The following is a 27,793-nucleotide window of genomic DNA, read 5'->3' as shown; positions in this document are numbered from 1 at the left end:
GCTACCGTTGTCATTTTGGCATGTTAACCAGTCATTCAAAAATCTGCCTACTTTTTTTTTTTGGTGTCAGGTTATCAAATGGGAAAAAGTGGATCCCAGCCACAAAAATCTAAAATCATCCCGGGAAACATCAGAAAAATATATTTACAAAGAATGGCCAATTATGTCACAATTTCCAAACTTCACTTCCTGTTTTATTGTTTCTCATTTGCAAACTACAATACTTTGTGTTCTAGTATTCCTCGTTTGTCCGACAAAAGTCCGGAGTTGTCTCGCGTCCCGCTCTCTTTCGAGGAATGTCGCACATGGGCGTCGCAGAAAAGAACGCCAACAAATTAAGAAACACGTACAGTAAAAATTTGGATTGTAGATTTGCAGCTTCCAAAATAAAATGTAAAAAAAATCCTTCAAACTGTTGATCATTTTTAACTATGTTTTTTTTTTATTTATATTGCAAGTGCTGTACAAGGGTGAGATTTAAATAATTCCTGTTTCCAAATGAAAATGACATAAAAGGTCACATCAAATACATGTATACACAACTCATTCCTTTTTACAAAAAACAAACTGCATGGCTGTAATGTGCATGGGCCACGTTATAACTTAGTGATTACTATAAACAAACATAGGTTTGACTGTACAATCAGAAATATTACTACACAATCCTCAACTTCTGACCCAACACAATTTAACTGGAAACATACAAATATGTACAAAACAGCAGACTTGTATTTATGACTCCATAACCATAATCTAACCTGCTTGAGACAAAAGAGGGTGACACAAAAAAAAAAAATAAGGAAACAGTTTCTGGGTGTGCACAAATGAGTGAGGTAGCAGGGGGGAAGAAATAAGAATCAAAATGGGTACATTACATTGACGCTTTTACGTGCAAGTTCCGCCTTTGCTCGATATGACCACACGCCGTTGTGCTCAGGATGGAAGCGCCAGGCCTCCAGTCGCAGACCTAAATAAAACATTTTGAGGTTTAGCTTGGGCAGATTTAAGAGATAAAAGAGCTGGAGTTGGAAATGACAGAAAAAAATCCCCCACCTTTGGAAACTTTCAATACAGTTCCATTAAGTGAATGAAGACACTATGTATGCAACTCTAAATCCGAGTACACTTTGGAAGAATGTATGCAGCATTAGTCTGGTTGGGGCACGGCCCAATTCGATGACTTACTCCATGTTGCTTTTTAGCTGGTGCACCGTGCGCTTGTCCAGGTAGCGGCAGAAGAGCGTCAGCAGGTTGGAGGGCAGGAGGAGCGGCTCCACCAGCGAACACTGGGAAAGCTGCCCCGCCACCTGGAATATTGTGTCCGTCCTAAAAGACGGACAAAAATAAGGGAGAGCCGTCTAAACTGATCTCCTTTCAGGGAGCAACAAGCGGGAATTGGTACCATGTCTCAAAGTCACCAATGCTGGGCTCCAGAGGAACACCGGAGGACAACAACTTCTCTCCGTGGGACAGCAGCGCATAAAGCAGGGAGATCCCAAACTGAAAGAGGCGGGGGGAAACAAAAAAAACTGGAAACATTGTTTGACTGAATGCTGCAATCAACTTCCTATGGGTAATCAATTTTTTTTTTTTTTTTTAAACAATCTTGGCCAACAAATATAATTCTGAAGTATTGTGAATAAAACATCCGTACTAGCTGCAACCACACAAGGTTAATTCTCAACAGCATTCATACAGCAAGAGCGCAAAGACCTTGTTCTGGCACGCCAGTGAGAGACTCTCATTCGTGGACAGATTCTCCGACGAGGTCAGAACTCGGAGGATCCCAATCAGCTGACTGAAGCTCAGGCCTCCGATCACATTTCGAAGAGAAGGGTAGAGCACTGGGAGGTTCTGAACACAAACGTGAGCCACTATCAATTTAGGAACGGTCGAAAATGAGAAAATGCCGCAAACTCGGTTTACCTCTTCGGTGTCTCTGCTCATTAGCGTCGGAAGGTTGGAGGTGACGATCCTCAGGATCCGGATGGCGGAATCATGCTTCAAGAAAGGCAAGAGGCGGGCGAGAAGCTTTTTGCCCTTTGAGACCACCAGGAAAGGAAGAAATTCCCCTTCGGAATTTCTTAAAAAAAGCCAACCAAATTAATTTTAAAAAATGCTAAACAAAAGGGATGTAAAGTACATTTAGATATACAGAATTAAAATGTGAAAAAAAAAGGCATGCTCTGAATACTTTCTGAGCGCATTGTATTTACTCACAACCCATTTAAAATCCTTTTAATAAATATGCATGGATACTTTCCAGCCACAATGCATACATTCACCATAGATTTGAGTGTTCTTTAATAAACTTGCAATATCAATCATATCAGGTGTGTGTGTGCAATCCATTTCGGAATAAGTCGGTAACCTTAAATGTGTGAAGCTCTGAATACTTTCATGCAATTTTACAACTTGGTCATATCAGTGACTCACAGGGCATCGTGGTGCTGCATCCTGCAGTAGATGTGCTCCACTTTCCTCTGGGTCTTCTCCATCAACAACCTCTCCTCAGGCTCAGACAAGACTGCGGTTTTGGTCCGATACGACTCTTCCACCTCTAACAGAACCATAAACAGCTGCAGGCAAGAAGGTGAGGTGAAAACGATGGCCGATGAGGAGGAGGAGAAAGGATAAAAAAGGCAGGTCTCCGCCGCACCTTTTCAATTTCGCTCAGAAGCTCTAATCGTTGCCGCGTCGTGTCTTTTTGCTCCTGCGGTTGTAGCAGTCAGCAGCAGTCAGCGAGGGAAATGGATCGTTTTGAAAAAGTGGAGTGATATGGTGGCCCAAAAAAAAAAAATTCACCTCGAGTGGACCCTGAGCTTGAACCGCGTGAACAGCCCCGATGGCGCGTCGAGGGGAGTAGCAAGTGGACACCGCCACTTGACCCAGGGAGCCTTCAATGTGCACCACTGCAAGGGCAAAACCACGACTAGAACAGCTGAACTTTTTTGGGTTCGCCGGAAGCACTTTCAAATGGTGGTCTTCCTCGGAAGACGGCGAGAATAACCTGGCGTGTAGGCGTCCGTTTTTGTGATATAAGGAGTCGTGAGCTTGGGGGGATCCCGCTTGCTCCTGATGCCCAGCTCCTCCTCCGCCATCTTGGCTTCCACTCGCCTGTAGTACTCCTAAAAAAACACCACGCGGAAGCAAATGTAACAACCGATGACAGTAAAGGCAAATCGCTAGACTTGGCGTTTTCATACCTGATAGTAGTAATCCTCAAGGTACGGATTCTCACTTTGCAGCTGGATCATCTGAAGCCGGATTATCCATTCCTTCTCCTTGGCCGTCATCAGATTACAGTAAGGATCCCAATCGTCCAGTTTTCTACAGAAAGGTGTGTAATTACGTACAATAAAAGTACAGCCAACATTTTATTTTGACAGATTTAACCAGGATGACTCCTCACCTCTGGAATGTACGTTGTTTGAGGTTAAGTACGCGTTTATGTTGTGGGTGGAGCTGGGTGACAGGGCCAGGATATCTGCAAATGGCACATTATTTGAAGGAATGAATCTTAATCAAACATAGATTCAGCACACTTATGCCATTTTTTTTTCTTACATTTTCGTTTGAGTGCAGTGCTGATGTTAAACAACTTGGGAAATAAAATCTGTCTTGTTTTTTGCTTCATACTTGTGCTACTACTGTGGTCATTATGGTGATACTTGAAGAGCCAAGTATTTTTTTTTTTCTAATACCGGTAGTTACTTGGTATAAAAAAAAAAAAAATTAAAAAAAAAAAAAAGTTTGACAGTTGTCCAAAGCTATTCAGGAATTTTACCAATTTTTTTGCTCAGTCACAAACCTGACATGTTGTACTGGATTTGATGAGGGGCTGTAGAAGGGGGACGGCCTTGGTGAGTTGGGGCCAAAACGAAGCTGCATCATTTTGGGAGTGAGGGGCTGCGGGGTGGATGGACACGGCCGGGTTATGGGATACCCAAATCCCCCCATCTGATGAGCAAAATATAATAGCACTCATGTATTGAGATAAGAATTTGCCTTTCCTGAATGGATCCGAGTGTGTACCTGATTGTGGTGCTGCCTCTGGGTTAGCGGCCGACGACAGAAAGGAGGACCTGGCATCATGGACACCTACACAGAAATAAAAAGCTAACAAGGATTAAATTGGATTTTTTTTTTTTTTATATGATTTTCAAAGGTTTCAAGCCATTTAGGTGTGAAGATAAAAAGGAATTCTCCACCTGCGAGGGGGCTCTCAGGCCAAACTGACGCCTTGAGTAGGGACCCCACGATTCCCCTTCTCTCCTGCCCCTGAAGCAAGAGGCGGGATCCAGGAAGTTGGAGGTCAGGTGTTGGCCTCGGCCCCTGTAGCCCTCAATCACACACAGTATAGCGCTATCCTAAGACACAGAACCGCAGAAGATAAGGCTGCCAGTCGTGACACGCCGGGACTTGAGTTATCTTCACCTGAAGTATCGATCCAGAGACACTTCTGTTTTTTCTATAGGATGGCTCCGTCCCCTGAAAGAACAAAATGAAAGCCTCCGAATAAAGATATGCAAGAGAAAAAAAACTAGAAAAACGCACTTACGTCCTCAGAGGCATTGTGGAACATGACATTTCCACAGTCTACGATAGCGCTATCCAGACTCTGGAGTTAAAGAGGAAAAAGAAAAAGCACGGGAGGTGAGCTGACAAAAAAAGTCAAAAAGCCAATTCAAACATCACCTTGAGGCTCGGCCGGCCCTCCACGATCCTCATCACAGCGGGGTCTTCGAAGATATGACCCTGGCCCAGCCCCCTCCTCAACCCTCGCCCTCTGTTTCGCTGCAAGTAAAGGGGCACCCGCGCGGGAGGAGAGGGCGTCCAAGGTTTGGGGGGCGTGGCGGGCCGAGTTGACGGCTCCCCAAACTCAAGGGGGGTGCTGTTGGCCCCGTTTGGTGTCACCTGTGCGTCTACATCTGTCACAACCAGTACAATTTGTTACACAATCGATGCCAATTTTCCTTTACAAATGCTTTTAGTAAAACAGTGAAAAGGATACTCAGTTTTGGCGTCCTCATGTATACCACCGCTACGTGAAAATAATGAACCCGCTTTTTGTTTATTGTGTCACCTAATACTTTTTTTTTTTTGTTTTATTGTTGCATTGCAAAAAGAAAAAAAGAAAGGCTCAACACACCCATGCCGAAAGTCTCCTCATTGTGGATGTTGATCTCCTCGTCCTCCTCTGCCATGACCTGAAGGAGCCCACAGTCCATACTGGTCTCGGCCTCCTCGTCACTCCACTCATCTCCATTTTCAGGCCACTGAGGCTGCTGGGACCCTTCAACCTCTTCAGCCACCTGGATGACAAAATACAAGTATACTGGTCAATGGTATCTTATTCAATGACATTCAGTAGCTGAGGTGGGCAATCACATGCACCAACCTACATTTACAATCTATAATTTATCTAAAATGTGTTCCATAAAATTGTGTTAATCTATTATCAACAGTATGTTCCCTTTATTAATGTCTGTAAGTCAAATAAGTTACAACAATAATGCAAAGAAATCTGTGGCTTTATCACTTCAACATTTCATGTTTATGAAACAATGCGGACCTACCGACCGACCAAAACGGAACAGAGTTGGCCTTTCAGCCTTTGCGATTTGAAAATTACTTTCCACTACACTGCGTTGTCGATTTTAATTAGATTTTTCAGCACTAATCTGAAGGTAGCATAATATTAGCTGCATTAGCAATGGGACCTTTACTTTATTAACCAATCAGATTTCAAATTGATCGTCACAGGGGATGTCATGACGTCAGCATTTCACCACCCTCTGATTGGTTGGTCGGGGCAAAACTTGTTACAGCCAACGCAATTTGACCCGGAAAACACATCGGCAGTATTCCGCACACATTTAATTTAACAATCAGCATCTCCTGTGACTATGATGAATTTATTCACATTTTTAGTAATGTAATTAATAGGGAGAATAAGTCCACATTGAAGGCCCAGCGACACTGCATCGAATGATAGCAAACATGCACAGCTAAAATGAGGGAACGCCTTTGTCAGCTAGACCTGATGAAAAACTGCCTTAAATGTTCTTCACTTACTTTCGTTCGCTCAGAATCACTCATGGTGTATTTTTTAGTCTCTTTAAAGCTGCCGGATCAAGTTAAATGTTTCCCAGGTTTACCTGCTGTTAGCGACTCACTTCATCTTATTAAAGTTTAATTGAACTCACCTGGGCGCGAGGGAACGCACTTACGTCATCACGCAAATTCGTAGCCAGACGCACATGTACGTCATCATTTTTTTTTTTTTTTTCAAATAGGCGAATGGCGACATCTGGGGGTCAGGATTAGCGTTACATGGATCCGTTTCCCAGGCTCACTTTATGAGATGTAAATTATAGTGAAGAAAATATGTATAAAGTCGTTTTAAATCGTCTCTACGAATGTCATAACATAGTTCTGATTGGCACAATAAGAGATTAGTACTAATATTTATTTTGGTCCTAATATTTTGTTGGAAAAGTATTTTAAAATGTTCTTTACTGTGATTGTGATTTCACGTAGCCAAAATATTAGATTCACCAGTCAATATAATGCATTTCGTGCAAGGAACAACCACTATAATCAACTTATTATCGTAAAAGTAACACGTTTCTGACATTAACAATCAAAACAAGGCATTATCTTTGTTTGGGGAGATTTTTTTAAACACCTCTATGTAATATTGTGCACAGTGCAGTCTCGTCCAGTTTCATGTAAACATAGAGCAGAAAAAAAAAGGAAAACACAAATGAAACATGGTGAAAATGTGTTTTTTTTTTATTCTTTGGAAGAGTTTTTGGCAAAGTGCATAGAGTATTTGTGATCTGAAATCTAATGTGTGATAGCTTAATTGGTCCTACTCAACATGTACTGTACGTGAAGGCAAACATAAAAACACCTGCAGCAATTTATTTGATCTTCAAACTTAAAGCAACAATTCCTTCTCAGAAAAAAAACCCACAATATTTTTAAAATATCTTTGGTAAAAAATAATAAAAATCAATTGAATCAACACATTATGTAAACAATACAAGCATGTAACAAAAATATTTAACATTATTTCAATTGTTTATTATTGTTTAATTCAGGGGTGGGCAACCTTGTGCTCAAGTTGTGCATAACATTTGACAGATGGGTAACATCATTCCTAGATGTGTCAAAAACATAAAAATATAAAATATTGTAAAAAAAAAGATGCAACATTTGTGTATCATTTTATCATTTAAACCCTAAATCAATCAACCAATTATTTAACGAGATAAATGAAATGCAAAAAATGAATACATTTATTTTATTTAACCAATTTCTCAAGAGAGAAAGGGCTAAATAAATGTAAAAATATTACAGGACTCTTAATGTAAATGCTTGATGCTTGGCAGCATTAAAAAAAATTTTTAAAAACAGCGCCACGGGACATACTTTGCCCACCCCTGATCTAATTCTAACACTGTACTTCTTTCAGTTGTATTTCACACCAAAAGGTCTAAGTGCTGTCCCCTTTTTTGAATATTGAAAATTATTTGGAGTTCTTTTTATTTCAGTACAGTGCTCCCCTGCACATTCACATATTTTAGAGGAGGAACATCATTTGCTGCTTTTGTGCTCAGGCCAAAGCATTGTCATATATTATTGCTAATGTAAAAATATTGCTTTGGCGCCATCCTTAGGCATCTCAGTGCCAAGGAACTATGTTGAAGTGATTGCGAAGCTTCATGTAGTGCTCTGGTGCCCTCTTGGTGCCATGATTACATTAGCTGAAATACTCCCCCATTTGCTATTTTTCGAATCCATGTTGAATATAAAAGTACTGCTTTGGCGCCATGGAGTGACACCTTCAGCCCTTGAAATATGTTGAAGTGAGGGAGGAGCTTCATTGAGCGTGGCCATAGCTTTCTCGAATAGAAAAAAAGTGCTCTGCTGCCATCTTGTGGCATCTATAGGCAGTTGTAAAATGTGTTGGTTGGGTGTCAATTAGTCTGGGATTTTCGCAGGGGCTCACTGTACTCTTCGAAGCAAGCAAGAGACCAGCTCCACCCTCATTGCCACAGTACAAAATGTCAGAACAACAACAACAACGGAGAGGAGGAAGAGGTGGTCGGCATCCTCAGCCGAAGAGCTTGATGAAGCACGGGTGGCAGTAGGGCTTGTTCTCCTGCTCCTTGAAGCAGCCTTTGCTCAGCGGCTTGAGGCAGAAGTGGCACACCAGGTGGTGGGGGTGGAACTTGGCCCCCATGGCGGTGACGCAGCGGCCTAGGATGGGCTGCTGGCACGCCTGGCACACGCTGCCCCGCGACTGATGGTAGTGGGCCTCGCAAAGCGGCTTGCCCTCGTGCTCGAAGAAGCTGCCGTTGACGAAGGGGCTGTAACACTCCTGCAGGGTGGGCGAGAAGACGTTTTCCCTTTTTTTTGTTCTTTTTTTTTTTTTTAAGAAAAATCCTTTTGAAAAACAGTGGCAAGCAGGACGCGGAGTCACATGAGAATCATGAGTGCAGTAGCTAAAGTTGGATTCCTAAACGGGCTTAAGGGTGGACCTTCATTCTTGACCGCTATTACGTGAGCCACTGAAGACTATAATGGGCTAATTTGACTTGTTTGTTCTCAAATTAAGTTTAGAGATAACAAAAGAAGGGTGGTGAAAGGCCTGATGCATTCTGGTCTCTCACGCAGCAACTTTGGGACAACATTCCTGAAAGTGATGCTCAGAGATTGACAGAAGACTGAAAAAGTAAGTACTGCTCCGCTTCGGCGTCAAAGCATCTGCTTGTCAGTATAAGTGAGTGTCATTCGTGATCATTTATGAAATATTGATTTTATTTGACAGATGTTTGGACTTTTTTTTTTTTTTAAATTCAAAAATGGTTGTTTTCTTTCCATATATGGGTCTCAAACCTTTTACACAAAGTACCACCTCAAAAAATACTTATCGCCTTCTTAATAGTTGCCTGAATATTCTTAAATCGGCGGCAATACTTCCTAAAAGCTCCCTGAATTTTCCACCGAAATCCTAAAAAAGTTTGTGATTTGTGTATAAACGCTGCATGCGGCACACTCACCCTGCAGACGAAGCACTGTGGGTGCCACAGAGAGTTGAGGGCTGAGATGTAGTTTTCCAGGATGGGCTGGCTGCATCCTTGGCAGCGCGAGGCAAACAAAGTCAGGAAGCACTGCTGGCAGTACTGCTGGCCCTCGCGGTCGTGGAAGCCTGAGAACAAGAACGTTGCCACACTGTGATGGAGCACAAGTGATGAAAGCAACATCCACATAGGTGATGCCAGTGCGCTGTTGGAGTTTGCTACGAACGCTAGCTTAGCTCACAGCAAAAGCATCAAATCTAAACAAGAGAAAATGTCTCAAATTTAAGCAAAATATGCTTGTTTTTTATTTACCAACAAGGATTGGAGATTTAGTTACTGGTCACTTTTTTTTTTTTTAATGGTAGTGATCTTTTTCTTCAATAGTTTAAGATAACGCTGTTTTTTATGCTAGTAGCTACTGTGTGTTTACTTGATTTAGGAAACATTGCCAAGTATTTTTGTTCTGTTGTATTGGTAGATAAATTTGCTAAAATGAAGTAACACACTCCTCATGTGATTTTGTTTCTTATTTTTTCTTCTTGTTCTTGTTTTTTGTTTGTCAAAGCATGTTGTTTTGACAGCGCAAACGCGCGTGCCAACCCTAGCCAGCAATAAAAAAGAAATCATTTGAGTTGAATCGATACTTCTGCTTTTATTCGTGTCTGTTTTCTGCACTTTGACCTAAGCCGCGATTTACCTTCCTCGCCAAACGTGCTGCTGCACTTGACGCAGCAGAAGCACTCGGGGTGCCAGTTCTTGTCCAGGGCGGTCACCATTTTCTGAGTGAGTGATGAAACACATCTTTAGACCTTTTCATAGTGTTTTTAAACAATCGGCGCCAAGGGTACTTCCGGATGGCATAAATCGAGTGACTGGTACCGCTATCTTTTAGTAAGAGTTAGGATAGTAGGGGTCGCCCATTATGGAGATCCTCAAATCCCGACATGTCATTTCAGTGTCGATTGATATCTGAATTGCGGGGGGCCCTATGAAGGGGATCCCTGACCCGTTGCTGTGGCAATGCCAAAAAAATGGCCAGTGCCCCAATGATCATGTTGGCTAGGCCTGAATTTCCACCATGTCTATTTTTGAAGCAACTGACCTGCTGAAATGAAATTGCCACCCGGAAGTACGTGTGACGCCATGACGAAAAGGTCAAGCTGCTAATCCGTGGAAAGGTGATCCAGAATAGGCAAAGAGGCCTCTTACATTTAGTATGGGCTTGTTGCAGTGTGCGCAGTGAGGGGAGAAGAGCGTGAAGTAGTCAGACTCGCAGTACGGCCGCCCGTCCTTCTCGAAGAAATTGCGGCTGCCCAACTCTGTCTCGCATTCCGTGCACACAAAGTGCTCGGGGTGCCACACCTTGCCCAGGGCCGTCACCACCTGCGAGAGGGCAACGGTCACACGGCCAATGTTCGTTCCGCCCAAAAATTCAAAGGAGCCGACAGGGCTCTTTTCAGTCATTGAAGTCATTTCACCGTTAAGAGGGAAGACTTCCTTCAATTCTGGATTAAGTTGAAACGTTGTAGCCGGCGAGCGCTCACCTGCCCCACGACCGGCTTCTGACAGGCTGAACAGTTTCCTTTGGAGGACGTTTGAACCCCTTGCCGGCTCAAGTCGGACTGGAGGAGGCCCAGCATGCTGTCCAACGAGCCGCCCGATGATGCTTGAGGAGGGACCACCGATTGCTGCTGCTGCTGCTGCTGCTGCTGCTGCTGCTGCGGTGTTACTGCTGCGCTTGTCGGTGTTGTTGTCATGATCACTGGACTAACGGGCAGAGCCGGCTGAAGCCAGGAACATTTTTATTTTTCCAGTCTTATGTATCAACTATCTGAAAGCGTGCACATATTTGACCAGAGAATAACTTTTGGGTAGAATTTAGTCACCGAGTAGACTGATCACAGGACTTGAGTAAAAGTCCAAAAGTGGGTGACATTTGCACTGTTGAAATATCAAAAGTCAAGAGACTAAAAGTGCTATCACCAGGGACAATCTGGTGACTGATTATGACCCGAAGCAATGTGACATGACAATGAATGCATCATGAGGTCAAATTAAAGGTCATTGTGGCTCGAAGAAGCCGAAGCTGTCTCGAGCAGGTCAATTTGCCTTTCTACGGTGTTTGGCTTTACACAGTATGTTAGCGTGAAGCTAGCAGACGTTCCAGCAATCGCAATCGCCTTATTTTTCACTTACTGTGCTTTGGACACGGAAGTCTGAGAGAGACGCCATCAGTTTGTCCAACTCCAGCGTGGCGGATGTCGCTGAAGGCTTTGCAGTGCTGAGAGAAAATACGCAATTGCAATAAACTGTGTGTTGAACCAAGCATATCAAATGCCATAAATACAATGTTTATATCAGCGGTTTTTCGAAACAGCTATGTCGCCTGTTCCTCCTAATGAAATCAAATCGATAAAATTCATTCAATTTGTTGTTACTTGGAGACGGTGGAGTCCTTATCCTTCATCTTGTCATCCTTAGAAGTAGGAAACTGGGCCAGGATCTCATCTGGAAAACATGTGACAACATGTGATAAGAATTGGGTGAATTGTCCGCACTAGAAAGTTGGACCTTCGGCTGCGTATCAAGCGTTTTCGATAAAACCGGCTTGTTGTAGCGGCGAGCGCGCGCTGACCTGTGATGTTGAACTGAGTGGCGTTCAGCTCCTGGAGCAGATGGTCCAGTTCACTCAGACCTCCTCCGAGCAGCGAGGAGGAGGAGAAGGCCGGAGGAGGAGGAGCAGGGGGATCAGCTGAGCGCGGAGAGCGGGATTTACACACTGTGCTGTCAGAACGATAACACAAGAAGCGAGCGCATGAGTGTGTAGCGCAATCATTAAGTAACACATGACAGCCGGAGAGAAAAAAAAATGGATTACCTGTATAGTTTGTCCGGTTTGGAATTTTGGGAGGACTTCATGGCTGCGGAAACCGTCTGAGCCAACAGGATATTATCAAGTGTAAGAATTCCCAGAGCAGTAAAAATGTACATACAGTACATGGGTGATAAATTATTAATTTACAATCCTCTACAACAGTGATTCCTAACCTTTATCGAGCCAAGGCACATATTTTACCTCAGTAAAATCTTATTGCGCACTACCTAAAAAAAAACAAATGTTACATTGGGTTATGCCAAGTTATGTTATGTTGAGTCATTCACGTTACATGAAGTTATGCTGTGTTATGCTACGCTATTGTATGTAGTGTTTTATGTTAATTTATTGATTCCATTTTGTTGTATCATGTTTTAAAGTGCTTTGTTACAACTCTAGCTGTTATGAAATGCGCTGTATAAATAATATTGTATTGTATTGTATTGTTACATTACAGTAAATTATGCTGTTATGCTAGGTCATGTTACATTTTGTTATGCCTGGGGGCGGCCATTTTGTCACTTCTCTCGACTGAAAATGACATCACAACTGCTCACGGCTCACCTGTTTAATGAAGCTGAGCCATGATTGGTTGTTAGCTGAGCCCTGAGCATCTGTGATGTCATTTTCAGTCGACAGAAATGACAAAACTGCCGCCCCCTGAGATGGCTAAAAACGAGTGGATTTTGCTGTTTAACTCATTTTACACAAACGCGATATTAATCAGAATGCCTTGTTTCAACTAGCGTGTCTGCATAAAACATATTCTTGAAAAAAATATGTTTGGGTTGACTTCCGCTTTAACTGAGCAAGATCTAACCTCAATGGAATTCTGGACTGGGCAATGTCAGGATTCATGACGCGTATAGTATATAAAAAAAAAAAAAAAAAAGTGACATCATTTTCCAGACCTTTGGGATCAACTGGAGGATACATCGTCAGCTGCAATATAAGACCTTGGCAAAAAAGCATGTCTGGGTAGGAATTAAATGAAGTGCGATGAGCCAAAGCAGAGTACAATTCGTAATAGATTATTCCGAGCTCTTCTCTGGCCAAACCCCTGGCAGGAAGCAGTCGGGCTTCATTCAGTACCTGCTGCGGGGTGTAGGCGGGTGGCGGTGGGCGCACCTCGGCAGCGTTCTGCATGGCCGGATCAGCCTGTATTGGCGGATCTGACGTGAGGAGGACCGGGCAACGAGCGAGAGGGGAGCCGGTGCTCTCCAAATCAGCAAGGAGGGCGTCTGCGTGCAAGAGACGGACTATAAACCGGAAGGCTCCAGCAAACGGATGGCGCCTGTACAGACCTCCTCATAATGTTTGTAGTCGCCAGGGTAACTCCGGGTGGCGCAGCACGATTGATTGCCACTAACCTGAACTTAAACTTTGTCAACGTTACTTTTTATTCCAAACGCTCTGCCTTGGTCAAATGACACGTAAGGGTTTGTTGACTAGCCGGCATCATCGGAGCTATTGCCACCCGGAAGTACTTGTGACGTGGTGGTAGAAATGTCTATTATAAGCACAGATAGATAACATGCAGCAGAAGAAGGACATGCACAGACAGTTACGTACCAAAGACAACAATACGAGGACTGAGAGGGTAGTTAAGTGGCTCAGGCACTCCTGAGGAGAAACGAGACAGCTTCACAACCTCATACCAAACAGCGCGGAGCCACTTCGAAGGCTTCACAAATATTTTCAGCAGTCCACACATGCCAGCATGGAAAGGATGCAGAGGAGGAAGAGTGTTTGGCAGTCCATTTTGTATTTCCATTCACCCCCCCCCCACCCCCCCACGCACACACACGCTCACACACGCTCACACATGCTTTTAGCTTTGCAACCGCATGACATCATGCGCTTCGTGTCTCCTATTGATTCATTACAAGCTCGCTGCTCTGCATTAGTTCTTGAACATTTGAAGCCTTCATAAATAATGTCGTTCTCCGCTTTTTTTTTTATTTTTTAGAAAAGCACATCAGTAGCGACGTTAGCCTGCAGACATTGCATCAGCATTTTTTGCTTATTTATGCGGCTTTAATGCCGCGATGGTCTCGAACGCAGGTGATCAACTCAAGGCCCGCGGGCTGAATGTATTTGTTCATTTCATTTTGGCAGAAAGTCTTTTCCGCAATCGCATTTTTTCCCCCCCTTTTTCTAAATATGACAACCTCTTTCCCTGAACATATATTGATCAATAGTTGTACAACGAGGCGCTCTAAAGCGTCCACACCAGCCCGAAGCCCTGGTCCACACAAAGACTGTCTAGTTGGACCAAAAAAAACTATGTCGTCTTTCTCGTTCTTCCCTCTTCCTCCGTGTGAATGCGCTCACGGCTGACAACGAGGCGCTCTAAAGTGTGCTACATAGTTCTCAATCTTTACACGTTTCCCAGGGTCTGAATGGATCAAAAGGATTATAATTCCTATTCCATGTTGTAATTTAAAGGGTAAGTCGATGCAAACATTTTTTTTCAAAAATATGTTCTATGAAAGCCCACTAGGTGAAACAGGGCATTCTGATAAATATTGAATTTGTGGAATAAGTAAATAATCACGGTTCAGATTCAGAAAACAGGTCAGCCGTGATTGGTCGTTGTGAGCAGTTGTGATGTCATTCTCAGTCGACAGAAGTCAAAATGGCCGCCCACAGCGATGGCTAAAAACGAGTGCATTTTGCCGCTTAATTTATATTCCACAAACGCAAAATTAATCAGAATGCCACGTTTCAACTAGTGGGCCTGCTGGGAACACACGCTTGAAAAAAATATGCTCGTGTTGACTTCCGCTTGAAGGTTGAAACATAACGAATTTATAAATATGAGCCCTATTATTGCATTTTAAATGTAAAAAAAAAAAAAAAATCATTTGTGAGGTGTTCAATATAAACAGCATTCTTCCCGCCATTGCTCATCTTCCCAGGATGATTCACAGTCCTGGCACGAGTGTGTGGCGAGGATCATGTGCATAATCTACAACTCCCCCCCCCGGCCCCCCTCCCTCTTACACACACTCAGTCTGCACATATAAGGAGGTAAAATTCTCCCAAAGGGAATTATGCCCATATTTAGAGTGGGCCCATCCAAATTGTTTGTCTTGGCTGCTGCTACCAGCTTCCTCTCTCAACACATTAACTTACGACAATACATATTTGGGGGGAAAAGCGCATAAAGTGGACCAAACATGGCCACTACGAGCCAGCCTGACTGGCCAATCTAATCCAGATGTGCTGAGTTTTGCTTGGTTGCATCCTTGTGGCACCCCGAATAGCAGACTCAATGGGAACATTGACAATAGCGCAAAAATAATAAAAAAGACCTATTTCCATTCTCATAGAGCTTCGTGGGTTATTGTTGAGCGAAGTAGTAGCAACGGCCTTGGGCTATTTGCGGGCACAGTCCTCCCCAGTCCACACCTTCTCATTATGCTTTTCGGGAACAAGAGGAAGTGTCTTGTGGCTTTTGGAAAATGAGACTTTATCAATTCAGAGCTTTTTCAAATCCATCCTACTGTCATTTGCAAACATTAAGAGCGTGCGCACGCGCCACAGAGTTCCACAAGACAAAGAAGACTGGCTGGATGAGAGTGATCACAAGCCATCATTGGACTCCAACTTTCTTCCGTTACACACAACATTGCTGTCTTACATGGTAGTGGGTGGAAGAAAAAAAAATCAGGCAACCAGCGCCAGCACAGAGCTAATTTCCTGCAGGACAGCCCAAAATACAGATCCCCTTCCACAGCTTTAAAAGAGCAACACACACTGACGACTTACCCAAATCCTCCATGGTGGAACACCCCAGCTTGGCTCCTGTGTGCGTGCGTGTGTGTGTGTGTGTAATATGGACTGGCGTTATTGTCTGGCTGGAATAACTTCTCATGCACCGTTATTCGCCCACACAGGAGGAAGAGGAGGAGGGCGTCCCGTCTTTTTTTTTTTTTTTTTTTTTTTACTTACTCCTTCCCTCTTCCTGTGTAATGCCTCCTCGCAGTCGGGAAGGCGTTAACTGAAGGGAGGGAGGGAGGAGGAAAAAAAAGAATGCGGTTCCCAGCCCGCATTCCCTGGACACATGACGTCACTACATGACTGGTTGTCGAGAGACATTCCCGGTCTGCGAGAGAGACAAATTGGATTTAAGTGGTACTGTACTGCATGCGAACGGCACAAACTACTGTCAGGAAAAACGTGCATTTATGTCTTCACGTGAAGTAATTAAGGGTTTCAAGTCGGACGCCCCCCATACATTAAATTTCAAAGAGTCCGTGCACAAAATACAGAAATATGCCTTGTGTGAATTAAGGTTGTCATGAAACTAAATGTAACTGTAGCCACAGAAAGTGACTTCTAAAAAATATTCAAAATACCAAAAAGTTGACTTGAGCACCCCTGAAATGTTTTTTCCCCCTCTTGATGACCAACTGACAAATTAGTTAGTTGTGCGTAAATGCTTACTATACGTTATTGCATTTGAATGTTCTAAGTCATAATGGTGGTACTTGAAGAGCTAGTATTGTTTTTTGGTGGGTGGTATTTACTTTGGGAAATTAAAAACATACAACGTAATCCTACGGAGCAAGCAGGAAAAGACATTACTTTTTTCTGTTATTATATAGTTAAGTTTGTTCTTGACCAGCTAGCATAACAGCTAACCGCATCTACACGAGCAAATACTCTATTACCACTTATTTGCAACCTGGCGGTTTCTGTGATTACAGTAATACTAAAATGAAAAATACAGCAGTTGGTGTCTAGGTAAATTGTCCTCAAATTATGGAATGACCCAAACATGAATTCATTTTTTTTATTAAAAAAAAATGCAGATTTTTTGCAAGACAAATGATATGAACTTGTAAAATGACCATGATTAGTAATAATACCTTCTTGTTTGTTTTTAATGAATGAGATTTACAGTACCTCTTTACACATTGGTCATAAACCACATTACATTTTTTAATTTTCCTTTAAAAAGACAATCCCAGCTTTATTTTAACATCTTGGTGGGTGGGGAGAACATTTGATTCAGCCTGTCATGTAAGTCTAAAAAACAAACATTGAGAGGTGCTCTGAAAGCCTAATTTCACCTGCAAATTACTTTTTTTTTTTTTCCATTCATAAATTTAGCATGGCCCTAAGTGGACTTTATAAAAACCGAAACAATCCCTGATAAGAAAACAGTTCCCTACTACTGCTTTTGAAAATGGAGGTCAAAGTCAGCTGCGATTTACTCCGGCCCACCTGTGACCAAATGCTCTAGAAAAAAAGATCAATTCTATTACACACCTCTTTGCGCTTACTGTTGAGTGTTCCGCTTGTAAAATATTTGAGGGCAAAAAAAGACAGAAGTGTAAAAAAACAAAAATGGAAAACCTTTAATTAAGCAAGCTCACAGTTACAGGGTATTTTCGTGGGGAAAGGTGCCAAAAAGGATGACGTGTGACGGAACAATTTCCAGAAGTTTGTGGCAAAAAATCTCCGAAAAGAACTTTTCTCTGGTGTCCGAGAGGTACCCGCCTTTGGTCTCAGGAAATGTACAAAGCAGTGACATAGTGACGACACGCGCACAAAACAAAAAAATCAAATGACAATAACTTCAACAAAATGATTTTCCTGGTAGGACACAAGAACTCAGACGAACATAATTGGAAGACATGACGTAAGGAAACTAGAACATGTTCATCCGTTTGTGTGAAGATAAAGCCCTCGGGTCATGCAGTTTGCCCATTTACAGACCACACTCCTTACCCATGCAGGTTACTTCTAAAAAGGACTACTACACTTTCACTTTTTCCAAAAATATTAATGAAAATAATTAGAATAAGTCACACACACGCACACACATTCACACTCTCCAAACCAAGGAGCAAAACCCAAGCGGAAATCATTATTTACCTAAAAACCTGACAAGTGAAGCCAATTGGGAGGAAGGGGTGTGCTGCGATGATAGCATGAAGGTAACATAGACGGGCGCGGTTGCCCACAATGTCCCCGTTCATCAACTGAAATGACACTACATATCCTCCACCCCACTACTTCTTCACTGCAGTTAATCCAGACGCCCCCCACCCACACCCTACTTCCACAATTGCGTCGCCTGGCGGAGGGGGCGCGCATCACTGCACCGCTTGTTCGTTGGCAGTGCTACCGGAGTCCTGAGGCTTCATCACATCGGGTAGCTCTGGGGGGCTGGAGAAGGCCTCGATGTGCAGCTGCTCAAACATCTCATCTGAGGGATGGGGGGGGGGGGGGGGGAGCACAGGAGAGAAAAAATGTTGGAACACAAACGATAGCAACACATGTAGACAATCAATTAACAACACTAACTGGCATATAGTCTTAATTCTCTGTGAAGAAGGACTATCACAGACTTAGTGAAACTTTTCCTTTGTGCCTGCATTAAGGAATACTTTAAAAATGTTTTAATTAAATGTATTTCAAGCATGTGAGAAAACTATTCAAACTTTTTTTAATAGTAAATGCAGTGCAACTCTTTTCTGCCTAAACAGGTTATAGGAATTGAAACCAAAACTAAACAGGAAGAGAGCAAAGCTTGTTGCAGAACACAAAAAAGTACTAATGTAAATATTGCAACATTGTATAAATAGCCAATACAAGCTGGTGGACAAAGAATGGAGTTAGGCCCCCCCCAGGCAGGAAGATTCCAGTACATCTCTTCACTTTTCTGTGTTTCAGCTGTTAGGACTCTCTCATTTCTCCCTAAGATTCCTCCTAATTTTCTTGCTGCTAACAAACATACCACTGATTCGAAAAGCCAGACCAACTGTAGCCGGTGCCTGTGGTCTGGCAGTCTGGTTGGTGAATCCGCTGTCTCCCAGAGTTTTGCTGTCCTCTAGCAACTGGTCGTCCTGTGAAGTCACAACGGAAATCAGTCGGCAAATTCTTTTGCAGCTTTAATATGTTATTTAAGATGAGGAAAGGCGGTCAATTCACTTTGTAGAGCCGCTGATCCTCAGGTGGCCGCTTGAGAATTCCCTCGACAATACGCTTTAGTTCGTAGACTGTGGTGGACTCCTTGGCATCTGTGAAGATGGTGGTCTTGTGACGCCGGATCATTAAGAACACATCCTGAAATGAGGACAAATGAGACTAAAAAGGCGACAAGGTTGGAGCCTGATAACGACAGAGTGATTATAAAAGGAAATGAAAGTGACACATTTTTTCTCTAATGGCATTCAAATGAATCATACGACATTTTAGAATAGATACATAAATACACCAATAAAGATTTTTGTTCAGTTATCAGTCATATAACCCCCCCCAAAAACGTATATTTCACAATATATTTTATGCAATGTTTGCAGATAAGAAGTTATGCTGATCCTAGAGAGTTTGTTGCGAAAGCAAAGTTGACAGTGTCTTCAAATAAGAAATTAAGTAAGCCAAATGCGTTTGCGAGCACTCTAATTATAAATAGAGTAGGATATTCATCAGATTTCCGGAAAGCACCAGACTTTCTGGCATTATTCCAATCGCTAAATGCTGACAATCAGCTCACAAATATACAAAAAAAAACCATCTTTAGGGGGTGATGGTTACTAACTGCAGACATAAACTCCGGCGTTTTATTTGACTCTATTTTCATCGGTTAAGTATTTAACTCGACTCAAATGACATCACCCCCAAGGTTAGCCGGGCTAAGTTACCTCGCTATCTTTGTAAATGGGAAGCCCGAAGCTAGCATAGCAAATTTAGCATAAGACCGCTATTAAAGACCTAAATCGCCCTTTTTAATCGTCAACAGCGTCACAATTTTGATAGCGGCCAATGAAGATTAATCTCCGTGATCTAATAACAGACTCGAATGACAAAAAAAAGTGATTAAAATAACCCAATTACCATCTCAAGTGATCAGGTAGCTAGCCCGATGCGCCAGCCCAGTAGTGCAGCAGAAGCCCCGGAGTCACTGCGCCTGCGCGGCTTTACGGCAAATTAAATATGTACGTTATATTCACGAAACGCCGGTGCGCGTCCGTACGTATATTTTATTTCAGAATTTGGCGCGAGCTAGCATCGTGTGTTGACCACATCTAACCCCACTGCGGTTCTAGGCAGGACACGCCCTGCTACCACAACGATTGGCTGCTGCAAGCCAATTATATTGCACTAGACCGTGTCTTCCAGCCAATCATAAAGCAGCTGAGAGTGTCCTACCGAGAATTCTAGTGGGACTCATAAAAACACGACTACGTCACTTAACAACTTGATCGACTGATTTAGCAAGACTGGGTGGGCACCTCCGTTTGTTTGGAATACGTTCTTTTCATATTCATGCGGGATTATGGTCAGTATAAATGTTAATTTGTACACACACTTGAAGGACCGTAAAGGGTTATTTGCGTTTATGTGGGGACTAAAATCTTAACTTTGCACGTCAACGAGCTGGCGCGGGGGAATGTTCCTAACGTCTCTGTTGCATTTTTTTAGTCCCAAATTCAGATCATAGTTACATTTTGGAATTATTGACATGCTTTCTTCGTGAACAGAAGCGATATCCTTTTTTTGCATTAGATTTGGGTATGTACCTGTAGTTCAAGCAGTTGCAACCTATGGGAAAGCATCTTTGATCTTCATTTTACCAGATGGGGGACTTGGAGTATGAGTACTGTCTAATCGGTTCTGACATTTACTCTTTTATGTAAAATCTGCACGTGTTTGAATACCAAATATGTCTGTTTTGGTGCCTGCAGATTCCAGTATCAATACTAGGTGTTCCAGCATCAATACCAGTGATGCAAGTAGCATTGACCTGCTTCCTTGTTACATACAGCAGACATCAATTAAATAACCTGTCTGGCAAGGTGCATTAGCATGTCAAATGCACTTTGCCAATCAATCGCTTAAAATTGTACCTTTTATTATTTTCATTTATTTGGTATTTGGTTTTTATGGTTCAGGTTAGGAATCTTGGCTCCGGCTTTCTTCTTTTGAGGAGTTTGCATGTTCAAACCCCGAATTGCATAACTGTGAGTGAGACGTGCTGTCCACCCTTCCGACGTGCTGTCCACCCTTCAACCGTGCTGGCTTGATTAATATTTGTTTCCTCAATCAAATTTAAAAACACTGTCCAGTGTCCACATTGTATTGTTTTAAAATTCACAGGACGTTTGCTTTTGTGCACTGTTACAGATCATTGACTGCAAAGAAAGGAGCTGAAGGCATAATGTCACTAAGCGTGGATACCACAGTGACCAGAGTTCTCCCGCTCCCAACCCACTTTGCCCACGCGGAGCAGTCGTTCTCCTTGAAAAAGCGCCGCCACCCCTTCTCCTCTTCGTCCGCGTCCAACTCCTCCGTCTCCTCCCCTGATCACCTGTCGCGCTCTCTGCCACCGCTGGCGCCTTGTAAGGAGTCTCTCTCTGTGAGCCGCTTCTTCCCCCAAAAAGCGTCCCCCTGGACGCCCCTGTCTTGTTCTCTCAGCCAGTCACCCCCTCTGAAGTCTGTATACGACCCCAAAAAGCAACAGTCGTATTTCAATCAGTGCTTCACTACATTGGGCCTTCTGGGAAGGGGTTCCTTTGGTGAAGTCTACAAGGTGAGTGCGGTGGGGGTGGTCGACATAAAGTGGAACCTCAAGAAGTTAAAATATCGGTCTACAGCTTCACACTAACAGATGTGACTCAAACTCACCAATCGACGAAATCCAAATCAAGAACGGACAACACAAAAAAAAAATATTCATAGCAAAATAAATTTTTTTTTTAAAAAGTACAACATATCTATTTAGATGATCATCTTCAGAGTTAAAACTGCATTCATTTGACACCGAACGCAATTCCGTCATCCGCTTTTCTTTCCTAGGTTCAAAATAACAAGGATGGCCGCTTGTATGCTGTCAAACGCTCGCTCAATCGCTACAGGGGCAACAATGACAGGAACCGCAAGGTGAGGGAGGCAAGGAACCACGAGCGTGTCTGCCCGCACCCCCACATCCTCAACTTGGTCGCCGCCTGGGAGGAGTGCGGTCGGCTGTTCATCCAGACAGAACTGTGTCACACCAGTTTGCTGCTCCATGCAGAGAGCCAGACTCCTGGTAACGGTAGGGACCATAGAGACCATTTCCACGTTTCACGTTTGACAAACTATTTGCACGTTGTTTAGTAGTAATAGTATTTAGTAGTGTGTGTGCGTTCTCCTCCCGCTTGACAGATGAGCGTGCAGCATGGTGGTACTTGTGCGACCTCCTCTCGGCGCTGGACCACCTGCACTCTCGCAGTTTCGTTCACATGGACCTGAAGCCCGCCAACGTGCTGGTGACGGCCTCCGGGCGCCTCAAACTGGGTGACTTTGGCCTTCTGCTGGAACTCAAAGAGAGCAGCTTAGAGAAATTGAGAGAAGATGACCCCGGAGGGGATCCCAGGTACATGGCTCCTGAGCTCCTACGGGGGGAGTATGGACCCGCTGCAGATGTTTTCAGGTACAAAAATACTCAATATCACCAATAAGATAAGTCACACTTTTGTTGCGTTATGGAGTACGTAAAATCACTTTATGGTTTACTTTTTAGTTTGGGTGTTTCCATTCTGGAGCTTGCGTGTAATATTGAGGTCCCCAATGGTGGAGAGGGCTGGCAGCAACTTAGACACGGGCGCCTCCCTGAAGTCGCGAGGGGTAGGTTATACGTTTTATAGTCTTTTTTTTTTTTTCTTTTCTCAGATGTGGTTGTAATTTGTCATTATTCAAGATGAATCCTAATTACATGTCACATTTGTTTGTGCAGGGCTTTCAACAGACCTTCAGAAAGTTCTTCAGATGATGCTTTCTCCAGTGCCTTCTGACAGGCCAACAGTGCCGGAGCTTCTTGTTCTGCCCGCAGTGAGAAAACACAGATGGAAGCGACGCACTTACCTTATTTTCACAGAAACCATGCTGACTTTGGCCTTCTTCTGCCAGGTAATTTGGTAGGATTTACGACTGTTGATTTGCCCTGGTGGCTAGCAGGTCTGCCTTACGGTGCTGAATAATGACGATAAGGGCTATAGAAAATGTATTTGTTTAATTTTTACTTTAATATTGCATGTCCTGCTGTTTGGCTTTGTTTCTACTGTAAGATGGTGGTAGGCTTTGGCCGTCGACTTTTCTCTTCTCTTTACCTGCCGATCTTCCCCGGCTGGAGCAAGCCGGCGCCCTGCACTCCTCCCAAAGAGAACTGGGACTGGGAGGCAACGTTGCCCCTCCCCGCCTTGCACGCTGACAGCTCAGAGGACGACGGGGCGTTCCCGGTGGAATCCGTGGGACCGGAGGATTCCCCAAGAGTCTCGGACAGGTCAGCATAATTTGCGGTTCGGTGAACCTATCCTGCGCTATTCGCTGGACCTTGAAAAAACGGCATATTATTAAATCACAATCGCAATATTGAGGAAAACAAATAGCAGTTAGACATTTTTTCAAAATCGTTCGGTCCTAATAATGATTAGATACACTTCTTTTTTGTTCCTTTAAAATGTATAAAAAATGTTTTATAATATTTTGGCCTTTAGTATTTGTTTAACTTTTCAATGGAGACAAAATTGTAAAAATCAACTGATTTTTTTTTTGTGTGTGTTTATTTATTTTTAGGAGTTTGAATTTCTCTTATTTGAAGGTCTTTTAACCTTTCGCTCTCCTCCAACAGGATGAAATCCACTCTGGATTTGAAAAGCACGTCCACTCCTCTCAGATGTTCCTCGAATTATGTTGACCGGAGTCCTCTCCTGGATCCGTTTGACTGGTCCCCGTCGAACGAAGCCCGGGGGCCTTCCAACGCCCACTCCAGTGACTGCTACACATCACACACGCACACCTCTTACACCCCAAGTCACACTGACCGTCTGGACTCCAGGCAGGGCAGACGATCTTCGCAGCGACGCAATCGCAACCGGAGTTGCTCAGACGACCAACCCGGCTTCGGGCCAAAAAACCTGCTGTATCTCTTTGAGGAAATCGTCGTGGAGGGACAGCCGTGACTTGGCAGACTGACTGACTGTATTTTGGGACTGCATTGGACCTAGTGTTCAAATATAACAAGTTTACTTCTTGCATGAATGCACTATTTCTGCCGTTTCTTTCCTTAATGTGCTTGCGAATGATGGGTAATCACTTTGAAGCATGGTTTGTGTACTATGAGTGTAATTATTTGTTGAGTATTGTTGAATATTGAGATTTATTGTTTCATGTGTGCTTCTTGTGTTTCCCCCCCCAAAAAGATTAAAGTGTTGATGGACTTTTTCAACTTCACCAGTGAGTGTGTAAAGGGCCAATTTACGCAAATAATACGTAGTTACCCGTTTGTTTCACTTTTGCCTGTCAACTATACTCACGCAATATCAACAGAACAGATACTTTGCTGAACAACTTCTGCAACAAATGAATGTCATCTGCAGTAACATTCATTCATAAAGTAACAAAATGATTTCACATGCATTAAGCCAAGCCTTCGCCAATTTCAGGTTCAAAATTGTTTCCCCATTCTGTTCCAGCCAACTGACTTGTTTCAACTTGCAAACTGAAGAACAACCAAGATAAACACCCTTCATCCCACATTGGTTTCATACTGTTTGAAACTTATATGAATCATAAGTTAATACACGATTAATAACAGTATTTTTGGTGTCTTTGTACATCTTGGGCTTAGGGTAATAAGCAGGTTTAAGGTTAAATAATTTTGTTGCTGTGAACATTCATACAGTATGATTTAGATTAGAGATGGATGAATTCCGGAAGTAAAAGTAAATAAGCCCATACTCAGATGAATTCTCAGTAAACGATCCTCTCTAAGTATTTAGTTTTACAAAAAGTCAGATGGCAAGATGTCGGTATTTTATTCTGAAAGATTGCCCTTTATACTGAAAATCACCGCACGGAAGACGTGTTCCGGTATTGGGTCAGACCGGAAGCAAAAGCTTGTTTTGGTACGAAACGAAATTGATAATAGCCTTAAATTGTCTCTTAAGAGCTTGTCAGCTTTGCTGCCAGTTATTTTAACTAATTAACCAGCTACGTGTATTTGCTAACGCGGGAACTAAACACTTCAAAAAGGGAGGGAAATCGACCACAAGGTACTAACACAATTATCTTATGTTCCTATTGATGCATTTTGTCCCCATGCTTGCTCGAGTTTTTCTTCGCAGAATTCAAACACATGTATTGTCATCGAAGACTAAATGAATTGTACATAGTTGTGAATGTGAAGAAATTACGACGTGGCCTCACAGTTTTAAAGTTCAGGATTTAAATCTCTGCTAGTGCATTCTCTGTGGCGTTGGCATATTTCCCCCGTGCTTGTGAGGATTTTATTAAAGTTGTGTATAACTGAACTGGCAGTGAATATTTCATGTTCCACTAGAGCAGGGGTGGGCAATTCCTGTCCTCGAGGGCCGGTATCCTGCATGTTTTATATGTCACCCTGCTGCAACCCACCTGATTCAAATGATCATATAGTCAGCAATGTGTGTTGCAGCAGGGAGAGGTGGAAAACAAGCAGAACACCGGCCCTCGAGGACTGGAATTGCCCAACCCTGCAGTAGAGGGTGTCCCGTCCTCCTTATTTTGAGAATCACCTAATTATTGTGTGATTGTTTTCAGGATGGAGGATCCCAAACTGGAGTGCTTGAACAGCCGGTTGGCCAAGCTGCTGAACGAAGTGGTGCAGGAGGTTGTGGGCATGGTGAAGGAGACTGTTTCGGCGTACCAGGAGAAAACTGCCAGCACGCTGAAGGAAAATGAGAGTTTGAGGAGAAGTCTGCTGGAGATACAAAGTGAGATATAGGGAAGCGTACATGTGTAGGCGATTGGGACCAAAAAAAAAATAGCACACGATAATATTAGACTTTATAAAAACATACAGTAATGTCATAATTATATTTTGCTTTTTCTCAGTGGACATTGTGCTGCTTCTTCGTCCACCTGGGGGCAGTATAATACAGACATAGAGCTATAAAAAGCATTGATGATTCTGGTCTTTATTCGCAGACATTCTCCATGTCCACGGTCTGTTTCCTGACCAGGAAAAAGGCTCGGACATTCAGGAGCAGAACCCCGGCCTCCCTCTGCTGCCGAACAATATTCCTTGTGATTTGAAGCACAAGTGCAATGACCTGGGCTCACAGGAAGAATGCGCTTCGGCCCAGACGCTAGTAAAACACTGCAAAGAACAACCAGAAGATGAGGAGTGTGAGGACGCTCTGACTGTCCAGTCGACTGCAGACAAAACACTAAATGTTAAAAGAGAGCCAACCTCTTGCTCACTGTCTGGTCCGCCAACATTACAAGAACATTACAGCTCTGTGGATTCAAGTCCCTTTCTCCACAACTCTGCCGCGCCCTTCTACTCGGAACACTCCAAGCACGACTTTGACAGCGGAACAATCCGCTCGGAGCCCACCAGGAGAAACGACTCCCATCCGTGTTTGGTATGCGGGAAGATATTCAGACGCTTGGGCAACCTGAAAATCCACCTGCGCTGTCACACGGGAGAGAAGCCGTACGGCTGCTCACAGTGCGGCAAGCGCTTCAGTCAGGCGGGAGATCTGAAGAAACACAAGATGGTGCACACGGGAGAGAAGCCGTACTACTGCAGCCAATGCGGGAAGAGCTTCAATCGGGCGGAGAATCTGAAAAGACACCTTAAGATCCACAGTGGAGAGACTTGACATTCTAGCACGTTAATGGAAGCGACAACAGTCATTGGTAGGTAGACGTTACGTTAAAGAGGACATATAGTTAAGATTATTTATTTAGCCCTTAATCATAAAAGAGTCTCAAAGATTCACACAAATCAATGACTTCCCCTGGTCTGTACCCCACATCTGGCCAGGGAAAAATTCAAAGAAATCCCATTTAGGAAAAAAAAATGGAAGAAACCTTGTGAAGGGGATCACAGATCAACCCGGGTGCAATGGATACTGAGTGGCGGAGGAGAGAAGAGAAGCGGCAGTAAAACAGGCCAAATGCCTATTTCCGAGGTTCTCAACTCATGACTTGGCAGCTAGTCTGGACCAAGATCTGCTATTTTCAAACGACAGACCAAACGCGAAAGCACCATCGAGCCAAAAGCTAAGCAGCGTTGCAGTGTCGGAATTACAGATTAGCTTTATTAGCGTCATCTTCTGCTAACCACTTGATTGTTTTAGGAAGTTATTTGGCTAGGCTGAGAGCATAATTGCTCAGGTGATTTTGGAAACTAGTCACTGTCTAATTAAAAATATCAATGTGCTATTTTTTCTTTATGTATGTGTGGATTCTCAGTCATTAGTACATGGCAATCCCAAAACATTGAATCAAAGCAACCAAAAATGTTCAAATATGACATAGGCAACTATGCTATTAGGCTAACCACAATACATGTCTTCTTTAATAAAAAGAAAAAATATATAAAAGTCATGTTTCAATATAGAATATAAAATATAGATGTCTTCTATTGAAACTTATGTCCCGTAGACAAATATAGTTTAGAAATTGCCCCTGGTAGACGGAAAGATTCCCCACTAGTTCCATTCTAATTCCAGAATAAAAACGGAAAAGCCCCTGCTAACACCTCTCTGGTAACTGCGTGTAACTTTTCCTCAAGGGTTAATACGAGGATAGCATGTGCAATAAATTAACACCTGTACTCCAGAGACTCTTGGCCCAGATGACTGCATACTGGAGATTTTCACAGTAACCAACACACCTCACAGACTAATATAGAATTTATCACACGCACTACTGCCTGACGACAACATTTCACTGAGACAGCAAGGCTGCCCCTGGTACACAACTTGTGTTGAGGTGAGACATGTAAGAGAAGGTCTGGAAATTGAGATTAAAATACATATAGGCCGATTCGCCA

The 27,793-nt window shown here is 43.1% G+C and overlaps 5 protein-coding genes across 9 annotated transcripts; 2 read left to right on the top strand and 3 right to left on the bottom strand.

Moving 5' to 3' along the window:
• Positions 1-419: 419 nt before the first annotated feature.
• Positions 420-6,215, bottom strand: patl2 (PAT1 homolog 2). 2 transcript variants are annotated; one of them, XM_086016847.1, is made up of 19 exons: positions 6,079-6,215; positions 5,153-5,315; positions 4,699-4,931; positions 4,562-4,621; positions 4,438-4,491; positions 4,212-4,370; positions 4,036-4,101; positions 3,812-3,960; positions 3,413-3,487; positions 3,207-3,330; positions 3,011-3,128; positions 2,806-2,912; positions 2,660-2,713; positions 2,437-2,579; positions 1,927-2,083; positions 1,714-1,854; positions 1,403-1,500; positions 1,186-1,326; positions 420-967 (listed from the first exon to the last, which is right to left on the bottom strand). In XM_086016847.1, exons 1-19 carry the CDS (start codon positions 6,100-6,102, stop codon positions 934-936), a joined length of 2,100 nt encoding a protein of 699 aa, XP_085872973.1. In that variant the 5' UTR covers positions 6,103-6,215; the 3' UTR covers positions 420-933. The 2 variants fall into 2 exon arrangements, with proteins under 2 accessions (XP_085872973.1, XP_085872974.1); XM_086016848.1 differs by having other exon boundaries at positions 4,212-4,343.
• Positions 6,216-6,775: 560 nt separating this feature from the next.
• Positions 6,776-15,888, bottom strand: LOC147128947 (transforming growth factor beta-1-induced transcript 1 protein-like). 4 transcript variants are annotated; one of them, XM_086017583.1, is made up of 12 exons: positions 15,745-15,888; positions 13,543-13,593; positions 13,063-13,211; positions 11,974-12,029; positions 11,731-11,879; positions 11,534-11,603; positions 11,292-11,376; positions 10,640-10,879; positions 10,305-10,478; positions 9,793-9,874; positions 9,075-9,223; positions 6,776-8,392 (listed from the first exon to the last, which is right to left on the bottom strand). In XM_086017583.1, exons 1-12 carry the CDS (start codon positions 15,848-15,850, stop codon positions 8,126-8,128), a joined length of 1,578 nt encoding a protein of 525 aa, XP_085873709.1. In that variant the 5' UTR covers positions 15,851-15,888; the 3' UTR covers positions 6,776-8,125. The 4 variants fall into 4 exon arrangements, with proteins under 4 accessions (XP_085873709.1, XP_085873710.1, XP_085873711.1 ...); XM_086017584.1 differs by having other exon boundaries at positions 13,099-13,211; XM_086017585.1 differs by lacking the exon at positions 13,543-13,593 and having other exon boundaries at positions 15,745-15,863.
• Positions 15,889-17,315: 1,427 nt separating this feature from the next.
• Positions 17,316-20,016, bottom strand: LOC147128946 (elongin-B). Its single transcript, XM_086017597.1, has 4 exons — positions 19,825-20,016; positions 18,919-19,053; positions 18,725-18,833; positions 17,316-18,193 (listed from the first exon to the last, which is right to left on the bottom strand). The coding sequence occupies exons 1-4, from the start codon at positions 19,825-19,827 to the stop codon at positions 18,081-18,083; spliced, it is 360 nt and encodes a 119-aa protein (XP_085873723.1). The 5' UTR covers positions 19,828-20,016; the 3' UTR covers positions 17,316-18,080.
• Positions 20,017-20,164: 148 nt separating this feature from the next.
• pkmyt1 (protein kinase, membrane associated tyrosine/threonine 1) lies at positions 20,165-24,201 on the top strand. The gene is made up of 8 exons (XM_086016898.1): positions 20,165-20,269; positions 21,115-21,520; positions 21,787-22,024; positions 22,135-22,402; positions 22,493-22,596; positions 22,706-22,878; positions 23,037-23,251; positions 23,600-24,201. The coding sequence occupies exons 2-8, from the start codon at positions 21,149-21,151 to the stop codon at positions 23,928-23,930; spliced, it is 1,701 nt and encodes a 566-aa protein (XP_085873024.1). The 5' UTR covers positions 20,165-20,269; positions 21,115-21,148; the 3' UTR covers positions 23,931-24,201.
• Positions 24,202-24,797: 596 nt separating this feature from the next.
• LOC147128944 (uncharacterized) lies at positions 24,798-27,191 on the top strand. The gene is made up of 3 exons (XM_086016981.1): positions 24,798-25,022; positions 25,549-25,721; positions 25,936-27,191. Exons 2-3 carry the CDS (start codon positions 25,550-25,552, stop codon positions 26,613-26,615), a joined length of 852 nt encoding a protein of 283 aa, XP_085873107.1. The 5' UTR covers positions 24,798-25,022; position 25,549; the 3' UTR covers positions 26,616-27,191.
• Positions 27,192-27,793: the final 602 nt, after the last annotated feature.

Source organism: Filicampus tigris, chromosome 19 (genome assembly GCF_054856515.1).
Source record: "Filicampus tigris isolate MCC_2025a chromosome 19, RoL_Ftig_1.0, whole genome shotgun sequence".
In the NCBI taxonomy this organism is placed as follows: Eukaryota; Metazoa; Chordata; class Actinopteri; order Syngnathiformes; family Syngnathidae; genus Filicampus; species Filicampus tigris.
Note: the sequence above shows the minus strand (reverse complement) of the source record. Positions and strands in the feature narration are given on the sequence as shown.

Coding starts and splice junctions, on each gene's coding strand:
- patl2 (XM_086016847.1), bottom strand. CDS start 6,102: ATGAGTGATTCTGAGCGAACGAAA. Junction 4,102..4,211: donor GCCTGAGAGCCCCCTCGCAG/GTGGAGAATTCC, acceptor ATTTCTGTGTAG/GTGTCCATGATGCCAGGTCC. Junction 3,129..3,206: donor TTGAGGATTACTACTATCAG/GTATGAAAACGC, acceptor GTGTTTTTTTAG/GAGTACTACAGGCGAGTGGA.
- LOC147128947 (XM_086017583.1), bottom strand. CDS start 15,850: ATGAGAAGTTATTCCAGCCAGACAATAACGCCAGTCCATATTACACAC. Junction 13,594..15,744: donor TTCCACCATGGAGGATTTGG/GTAAGTCGTCAG, acceptor GTTTCTCCTCAG/GAGTGCCTGAGCCACTTAAC. Junction 10,479..10,639: donor AGAAGCCGGTCGTGGGGCAG/GTGAGCGCTCGC, acceptor GCCCTCTCGCAG/GTGGTGACGGCCCTGGGCAA.
- LOC147128946 (XM_086017597.1), bottom strand. Junction 18,834..18,918: donor AGGATCAGCGGCTCTACAAA/GTGAATTGACCG, acceptor GTGACTTCACAG/GACGACCAGTTGCTAGAGGA. Junction 18,194..18,724: donor TCTGGCTTTTCGAATCAGTG/GTATGTTTGTTA, acceptor CCCATCCCTCAG/ATGAGATGTTTGAGCAGCTG.
- pkmyt1 (XM_086016898.1), top strand. CDS start 21,149: ATGTCACTAAGCGTGGATACCACAGTGACCAGAGTTCTCCCGCTCCCA. Junction 22,025..22,134: donor GAGCCAGACTCCTGGTAACG/GTAGGGACCATA, acceptor CCCGCTTGACAG/ATGAGCGTGCAGCATGGTGG. Junction 23,252..23,599: donor TCCCCAAGAGTCTCGGACAG/GTCAGCATAATT, acceptor CTCCTCCAACAG/GATGAAATCCACTCTGGATT.
- LOC147128944 (XM_086016981.1), top strand. CDS start 25,550: ATGGAGGATCCCAAACTGGAGTGCTTGAACAGCCGGTTGGCCAAGCTG. Junction 25,722..25,935: donor AAGTCTGCTGGAGATACAAA/GTGAGATATAGG, acceptor CTTTATTCGCAG/ACATTCTCCATGTCCACGGT.